Source organism: Chelmon rostratus, chromosome 3, assembly GCF_017976325.1.
Source record: "Chelmon rostratus isolate fCheRos1 chromosome 3, fCheRos1.pri, whole genome shotgun sequence".
NCBI classification, from domain to species: Eukaryota; Metazoa; Chordata; class Actinopteri; order Chaetodontiformes; family Chaetodontidae; genus Chelmon; species Chelmon rostratus.
The window spans coordinates 22,037,721-22,047,231 of NC_055660.1; the positions used below are offsets into that span (position 1 = coordinate 22,037,721).

Here is a 9,511-nt window from a genome sequence, read left to right on the forward strand (position 1 = left end):
ATATGAACTGAGCTGAATGGGTGTCTCATCTGAATGTCAATAACACAGACACACACACACATATAAACTTGGCTGTCCTGAGTTGGGACTCCCGTCTTGAACGGAATCAGCACATCACACACACAAGGAAAGCTTATATTTCATGAAACCTTAAGTCCCCTTTTACGCATCCGTCCCTTTATTGAGGGAGAGGGGGCGGGTGTCAGGAAGATTTCCGATCTCAGGTCACAGGCAGTCTGGTTTCACCTCCACCACCTGGGAAAGCCTCTGCCTCGCCACAGGAGCTGTAACACGAGCAAATGCCCTTGGGGTTGCATTGAACTCATCTTGGCGTATAAAATGCGGAGAAAGTGTTCTTAACAGTAACTCTTTCCGGCTTCATTACTGTTTACAGGCTGTAATTTTCTGCCAGGACGTCGCGTCGTCAGGTGTGCGCTGACTGGACGTGGTGGCATCTGTTGTTGACGCCTCTTCACTCTCTCACCGGGTCGGACAGGAGGACACACGCCCCGCTGACGAGGAGAATTAAGTGTTACGTGCGAGGAACAGCTTTCTAATCTGTGATCTCAGGGATTACTCCTCCGGTGGACTGGACTTGGCCCCTGTCCGTGGTTTTTGGCCACTGTTTTACGCACGCCGTGCACCATTTTTGCGTGCTCATAATTGCACCCCTGGCATTTGCATGATGGATTAAACACTCATCAGTTTTAGCCTAGATTTCGATTGATGCTCTCTGAACAATCGTGGATTATTAATGGACTCGCACCATGCTAAATGATGATGATCGTCTGGTCACTGAGGCGCGCACCCGTACGTTGGATTAAGAGCCACAGACTTGACACTGCGCTTGGATCAAGCACCTGTTTATTCTCCTGAGACACTCTGACCTGTTTTCCGTCTATTGACGCGCTGGGATGGAGGGCGAGCTGAGACCCAGGCTCTGTTTCCTGACCAAAGGGGAGCGCGGCTATGGGTTTCACCTGCACGGTGAGCGGAATAAAGGCGGCCAGTTCATCCGCAAAGTGGAGCCCGGCTCCTCGGCCGACCTGGGCGGACTGCGACCAGGAGACCGGGTGGTGGAGGTGAACGGGGAGAATGTGGAGAACGAAAGCCACCATCAAGTGAGTGAGGGCTCAATGAAAAAGTTTGAAAAGAAGACAGACAAGCCCTTGCGTGGCAGAGAGAAGCAGATAAACTCTATAAAGTACAAACAATGAGTACTGTACCTGTTAGACCACTTTCTTTTGCCTGAGGAGAAAAGGGGTGGGGGGTACTAAAATGGGTCAATGTGAGTCTTGTGCAATAGGAATCACTGGGTGTCTTTGTCATGTTATATGGAGGCCAGTTCAGGGTGCACAACATGCACTCTATGACACCACAGTAATGATTTGATTTGTCTTAAGCTCCTCTCTGTCAATCCTCTCTCCTCCCTGCAGGTGGTGAACCGTATCCGTGAGGTGCCCCACCGCACCAGGCTGCTGGTGGTGGACCGAGACACGGATGACTTCCTCCGCAGCCGTGGCTCGGCCTGCACCGAGGATCTGGCCGTTGAGATGGGAACCCTCTCCCCGCGCCCCTCGCCGGGGCCCACACCTTCCACCTCTCCCATACCCAGAGAGAACTCACCCCTGTCGCCCAAACCCAACCACACACACTCATTTCAGCCTCCAGCTGCAGACTCACCCGCACAGACCATCACACAAGACCAGGTCAAGAGGTCCTCATTGACATCAAGCACAGCGACAGACACAGAGGTAAGGGCGGGCATCAATACATCAGACCCATGTGTTTGTTAATGTCAAAAATTCAGATTGCGTACTTTTTATTATTAGAAGAAAAGAGTAAAGTAGAAGTGGTAGTTCTTCTCTCCATCTGGCAGCAGTGAGCCAATGTGTTGCTGTGTTAAGATAGCATGTGGCACAGCGTGTATGCCCTTTTTACCTGATGTCTGTCTGACACTAATCTGGACTTGAGCCCTGGGTGATCTGTTGCCTGGTGAGTCTGGTGACTTCTTCAAACGGGTGGTATTCCAGCTAAAAAAACCTCCACCTGCACCAAGGAGGAGAGAGAAAGTGGAGAAAAAAATAGAAAATGAATGGAAACCACAAAAGGGGAAGAAAACATCCAAGTGGAGGCACACATGCAGGGTTGCAAGTAAAGAATGACTGGCTTAAAAGGATGTTAATCACTGTTTTGTAGCTTAAATTTATTATTTTTCATTTTCGTCAGCTGCCTAATAATACCCTGCACTCGCCTTCTTGTCAAAATTAGGCTGTAAAGTCCATTGTAGCACCTGCAAGTTCAAAAATGAGTCTGCAGGGAATACAAATACAACAGTGAATACCTGAGTAAAAACAGTGTGTAAAAATAGTGGAATTACACCTGGTTTAAATGGATCCCCCACCCACCTCCCACCATTCAAACAACATCCTCCAAGCAGTGTGACCATTTAAAATGCACATTGTATTTAAAATAGTGCCGTCTCTTGGTGCATACTGAGGGTTAACACCTCATACAATCAGCTGCAGGATTCTTCCCACCAGAGACAAGAGCCCCGCTCAGCTGACCATGCTTCCTGCGAAAGCATGTAGAACTGTAAGCATTGTTTGGTCAAACTAAAGGGTCATTTTGGAGAAATAGTGTGACAAAGTGTGCTCACTTCACTGAGAGTTTAATTTGCCTTAGACATTTGTGCCCTCATGTTATTCTTCTTGTACGCAGGGCCAAATTAGGCAGGAATTTGATGCATACAATCAAAGGCTAAGCTGTTTTTTTTCTCAGAGAAGTTTACAATCTGCCCTGTGAGCCATTCTACTATTGTGCTACTGGATGTGACTGCCCAACATAAGTTCAGATTTTATCACTCATCTTGTTTGCTTGACTTTAATTTGCATGGGTTTTAACAAAGTGGGCTGTGAGTGTCAGCGGCAATGAAAGAAAGTACCAAGCAAACACGAGAGGGATCAGATTTTAAGATAGCAATGTTGCACAATCAAACTCTTTGCACAGGTTTTCTTATCTGTGTCTACTTTATTTTGGTCGCACAATCTCACACTCTCCTGCTGTGGGACCTCAGACACCTATGACCTTATGGCTAAAACAAAGGGATCGGGTATAGTTAGACACACTCTTTGGTATGCTATCAAAGCTTTGTTAATGTACAAAAACTGGAACTGTTTGCCAGAGACTGAGCTCAGTGTTTGGGTTCCAAACAAAGTGGACCAGGATCCTCAAGACCAGCGGCTCACAGCAAACTGCCATCTGTTTAGCCGTGAGGCAGGGTAAATACAGGCTGCCCCTTCACTGGCCGTCATGTCTCTCTTTCTCAGCACTGGTTATATGCTCAGATCAAACAACATAATACGCGATGACAGCGGCACTGGTACAACACGGTGCAGTCTATTACATCACCACCAACTGTGGCTCCAAATGTGGACTGACCGCTTCATCCAAAACATAACTTTATAAGCCTTAGAGGAATACTTTTTGTGAAAAGCGTGTTGTGATGATTGCATTATGTTGCACAGGTGTTATTGTGTCCACCTCCTCTACATGGAGTGACATGTGAGGCTGGAATTAGAAAGGATATACATCTAAATACAGATATTAAATCCTGTTTGGAGCACAAATGGTCTGTTAGTATACATTATAAAATAAAGGCCCTTAATGTGCTGCTTCTCCTTAAGTGACTAATTTCCTAATCTGCTAAATTTATCTGGAATTACTCCATGTGAACCTGACTTAGCACATGACCTCGCCTTTTTCTTTTAAGTGTTTGTTAGTCATTCATTTGGGAGTTTTTCTCATCAATCAGTTTCTACACATTTTCAGTGAGGGATTAGTATGAGTATGATGAGTACATGAGTGATTATTTTTGGGCCTTCAGCAGCTCCAATTAGGAAACCATTGCAGCGTATTGATCCCAGGCCGACACCACTGAAGCCCTGTGCCTTTCATAAGCACACAAACGTCTGTGTCATTCGTCTTGTGACTTTCACATCGTACACGTAAATACAGACGCTATTTCGTTGTCATAGGATGTTATTATGGCAGCACACGCTCAAATACAGTCTTATGCAACCACAGCCAGTCCGGCTCAGTCACGCACACACACATGCTCAAACACACCAATACACGGGCTAAAACACTTTCATTAACCTCCCTGAATAAGATTGATTTTCTCAAAAAAACATTTGAACAAAAGCTATAAAAACAAAAGTAGTTAAATTTATGGTTATCTGTAAGACAGTATAAGAAAATGTGACAGAGAAATAACACTTTCAAGAGACCATGAAGGTGTAAGAAAGTAAACCCCAGGAAGTGTTAAACAAAGAGGAGGAATCTCTGTATTTCCAACCATATCGCTAGATATTACGTTGGATATACTGATTTGATGCTATGGTTTATGGATCAATATGCAAATTCCTTTGTCGACTGATTGTTCGGTCTGTATAATGTCAGAAAATAGTGGGAAAATGCCCGACACAATTTCCCAGAGCCCAGACAGACAGCTTCAAATTACACCCAAATATATTTGATTTATATACACTCATATAAAACATTATAATATATATAATAATTAGCAAATTCTCACGTTCAAGAAACTGGAGGCAGTGAATGCTTGAAAATTACTTTAACAACTTACTGATTATCAAAATAGTAGGTTATACATGTTTGTTCATCAAATAAGTGATGAATGGACTTGTTTGTGCACTAACTGAAGTGACTACGACGACACCATGGAAACACTGTGTCTGCAGAAAAAAAATACATCCAGGTTGGTTTAGTGTGTAGCCTGTGTGTCTCAACTAATTCGGGCCGACATGATAAACATAGTAAACAGGCCGGCAACATAAACAGAGCTGTTTAAAACCAGCAGGAGACATGGTGACCAGTCACCACAGCGACCTGACCTGTCACCACTGTAATCTGTCACCAAGGTGTTCTGCTCCGTCGCTGCGGCTCACACTCTGGCCGACAGACAGTAATGTACTCTGCTGCAGTCAAAGACATATTACTGTATCATTCATACACACTCGCAGGCAGCCCTGTGGATACTCTGTGTGTGTGTGTGTGTGTGTGTGTGTGATGAGTCTGTTGTCGGTGGAGCAGAAAGGACAGAGAGATCTGTCAGGAAAGCCTCAGGTCAGCTCACCCATGAAGGCACAGTGACAGCAGTGTCACTAGACAGTCACTATCCCGGGCTACCCTCAGGACAGGACTAATACGTGGCCCTGGCACAGAACACACACACACACACACACACACAGAGCGAGCGTGTACCTTGTAGTAGAGGCTCAGGTCCACTCAGCCGGTGAGTCATGCGATGTGTCGACTCTTGTCACTGGTCATTAGTCTCAGGATCGCTCTTAATGTCTCTCAGCTAGATCCACTTAGCCCACTCTGCTCAGCTGTGAGACCACTGGCTCATCCCGGCAGCACTTTCTCCTGCTCTGCTCATCGTACTGCCACACCAGTGAGCTCACAGTTACCAGTTTAGCAGTCACGCCAAATCAGAAAACAATATTAACACGACTATTGTGTCCAGTATGTTGACATGCAAAGTTGAATTATCACTCTGCCCTAATCTGCACAATCTAGTGAAATGCGGTGTAAAACCCCTGCAGTAACTCCTGTGCAGGTTGTCATGTTGGGTTTTTGTCAACACTTTGTACAAAGGTGTTGATTCAACTCCATGGTCATTTTGGAGGCCGTGTCTGGTGGTGGTGTGGCGCATCATTTGATTGTAAGAGGACAAAACATTCAGTATAGTGCAGCCCAACACAACACCACCACAAAGTTTTAACTACTTAAGTAAGTTTACTGCCGGCTCTTGAAAATTGTGTAATAATAAAATGAAGTCTGCACGGAGGCCTATTGTAATAAATCTGCAATTAAGATGCATAACCACACACTCATAATGTCACTTTGATTCAAAACATAAGATAAGATAAGATAAGTAAGGACATTCGGGCACAGATTTGTTGTGAGCTGCAGGTCTGTTAGTTTTATATCATGAAAACAATGGAAATCAGCAGCTGCATGAAAAAGTAGGAAAAACAAGTGAGAAGAAAATCTAAATGTGATTTGCCTCACAAAGATTGGATTTATTGCAGGCTGTTTATCCTGGATTGATTTAGATTGGGTACCAAATAAACTGGCAACTCTAAAGGTATTTACTGTCTTTTAATGCCTTTTCCTTAATATCCTGTTTTTGCATAGTTCTCATCCTAGACTTTGCTCTCGTCTTATGTCCCATCATAGCTGCAGGTGCAGCCCTCACCAGCACCGCCAGCTGAACTCCTTCCCCGCCTGTGCCACCTGGTGAAGGGGGAGCACGGCTACGGCTTCAACCTGCACAGCAATAAGACAAAGTGTGGACAGTTTGTGCGTTCGGTGGACCCCGGCTCAGCTGCTGAGAGTGCAGACGTCCGGGCTGGAGACAGACTTGTGGAGGTAAAACCAAAGCACACACAGGCACATTACAATAAACGGGCGGGCGGGTGACCCCCATCCCTTCTATCGGAGTATGCAGACCTTGTTAGAGGTGAATTTCAGGGAACTGACGGGAGAAACAATGCCACCACTCCCCATATGAATCAAGCTGGTTTGAGGTGTGATTGGATTAGAGCAGATTAGCTGGACTCGGGCTTTGAGTGGGTGGGAGAGAGAGGTGTTGTTTAACGGGGCAAAGGGAAGAAAGGACAACAGGGGATCATCTTGACTGCAGGTGGAGAGGAGGGGCTGGTGCTGTTTGTGTGTTTTAATGCGGACATCTATGTACATCTACATGTGTGTCACAGACTCACAGATATGCTCACGTTCACAACAGAGACATTGTTTCCACTTCCACCTGTATGACGAAGAGCGTGGAAGCAGGAAGGGAATTCATGCAAATAAACTCACGTCTACTCAAATCACAGATCTGATTTTGGTCTGGGAGGGAAGACATAGTGAGCCTCCTGTTTCTGCTATGGCTACTTCCTCATCTCTGCAACATCTCCTGTTTGTCTCATGAGGCCTCTCAGATATTATCTGCACTTGTACTGTATTGTGTGTCTTTGCTGTTCTTCATCCTCACTATCCTCCACTGTTTCTCTTTCCTATGACATCTCCTTTCCTCCTCCTCAGGTGAACGGAGTGAACATAGAGGGCCTGAGGCACTCAGAGGTGGTGGCACTCATTAGAGCAGGAGGGGAGGAAGTGCACCTCCTAGTGGTCGACCAGGAGACGGACGAGCTCTTCCACAGACTGGGGATCACACCTGCCACCAGCCATATCAAAGGTCAAATTGTGCAAACACACACACACACAAACTGTCTTTACCCTCCAGACAAAACGCCTCATGTGTTTCTGTTTATTCTCTCACAGAGGTCTATGTGGATGATTTAACCACAGAAAGCGCCCCACCCACCCCCTCTCCAACCACTGAGCTCCACGCCACAGATCCCCCAATCATAAACGTCACGCTGACAGACTCCCCAGTCACGACAACGTCTCCAAAATCCCGGGCCAATGGGAGCTCAGCATCTCAGTCCTCAAGAAGTTCCACCACCCAATCAGAGATCAGCAGCTCGGACATGAGCATCCAGGTGAGAGAGGAGGTGTGAGAGTGGAAATGTAACTAAACAGTCAGAAAATGAGACGTCGGTGGGTGTGTGTGCATGAAAGTAGTGCATCTGTGTGTTTTCTAGGTCCCCGATGAGGACGACAGGCGTGTTTCGGACCCTTTCGTGGACAGCGGCCTGCGTCTGAGTCCCACGGCTGCTGAGGCTAAACAAAAGGCCCTCGCAGGCCGCAGCAAGAAGAGAGCACCTCCTATGGACTGGAGCAAGAGACAAGAGATCTTCAGCAACTTCTGACCCCAGAATGTAACTAAGTACATTTACTCAAGTACTGTACTTCAGTACAAATTTGCAGTACTTGTACTTTGCTCGAGTATGACTTTGTGCTTCTGCTCCACTACATCTCAGAAGCAATGATGTTTGTCTGACAGATAATATTGTGTTTCTTCACTGTAGTACTCTTAACTGCTGCACTGTAATCTAAATGGAAAAAGAGGCAGGCAGCAATGTTCTACAAATAATCTTAAATTCTGTTCTGTGTAAAACTGCATTGTAAGATATGAAATAGTGATCTGTAGATGCTTACTTCACAGTATCTATGAGGACAAAGACATGTTCTGTGGATGTGCCAGAAATCTTATAACATGCTGTATGAAACAATGGCATTAATGACTGGCAGACCGTCTACTGAGAGACTCGTCCATGCAAGTGGTGCCTGGTCAGCACACAGTGTTTCTCCTTATTAAGTCATGGTCATTTCATCATGAGTGCTGACTATGAGTGTGTAACAGCCTATATGCACTCTGCTGATTTTGGGCTGTATTTGGCTGTTGTCTTGCATTTCCTTTTTGTAACTTTGGTCGATTCTATTTGTTTAAGGAATAGTTTCATGTCTTTTCAAATCACAATGAGCTAAATGGAAGTCCTGGAGTAGTTGTCTTTATATTAACATTTTGTCTTTCAGGTGTAAGGCTAAATTATCAAATGATGCTGGATCACCTCAGTGCTTCTCTTCAATGTTAGAGGGATTTATGTAAATAACAATATTTGGAAAAACAGATGGTTGACTGGATAGAAAAAACTGTAGACACTCTGTTCTCTTGTAGCCTTTTGAGGAATTTTCTCTCAAATGTGCTTTGTTGAAATGTATCACAATGTGAAATAAACTTTGAGAATATGTGCAAATACCACAACAGAATGTCAGCAGTGCAGCGTGAAATGTGCCATCAGTTGGATGAGCATTCATTTAAAAACCCAGTATTCCTGTTAGATGTCTTGATCTATCATTAGGCCCTGCAGTGGCCATGAATGAGGTTGTGCCTCATGGCAGACAGCACTGTTCTCTTGCTCTGACCTAGCGTACCTTAAAACTGCCTTTAAATTCTGCATTAACCCAAGCAAAAAGCTTGGGCTTTATTATTTATTATTATTTTCACAGCAAGTAGCGAAGTGTACACCATCTACATCATTACCAGATAACAACATGCAAACCATGATGTAGGATTATTATGTTTCCAAGACACGCCACTCCTTCATTCTGGTCAACATGCCGTGTGCTTCTGTGAAGGGAGAGCCAAAGTTTTCTATTTCACGAAGTCTGCTCTCTTTTAACCTGGCTAGATCACCATGGTAACGTATGCTCCTTTAAAGCAGCTATAAAAAGTGTCACCTTTTCACTAATTCTTTTCCTGACAATACTCCTTTTGAGCGATACTGACTCAGCTGAGGGAATACATTGAGGGAAAACTGTGTGCGCCACACTGTAAACACTGCAAATTTTACACTGCATATCATCCATACACTAACAAAATGATGGAGGCACAGTGACTATACACACCACATTGGATGATGTTTTTATGTTTGCTCCTGATTTGCTGCCAAGTCATTTTTACAGTGCTGGCACTGCAGCTGATAGAACACTGATAGTGGAAATTGTCAAAACTCAT

The 9,511-nt window shown here is 44.9% G+C and overlaps 1 protein-coding gene across 1 annotated transcript; it reads left to right on the forward strand.

The window, feature by feature from the left end:
- The first annotated feature begins 244 nt into the window (after positions 1-244).
- Positions 245-9,511, forward strand: LOC121603950 (Na(+)/H(+) exchange regulatory cofactor NHE-RF2). The gene is made up of 6 exons (XM_041933287.1): positions 245-1,121; positions 1,437-1,754; positions 6,265-6,456; positions 7,132-7,285; positions 7,372-7,592; positions 7,695-9,511. The coding sequence occupies exons 1-6, from the start codon at positions 915-917 to the stop codon at positions 7,860-7,862; spliced, it is 1,260 nt and encodes a 419-aa protein (XP_041789221.1). The 5' UTR covers positions 245-914; the 3' UTR covers positions 7,863-9,511.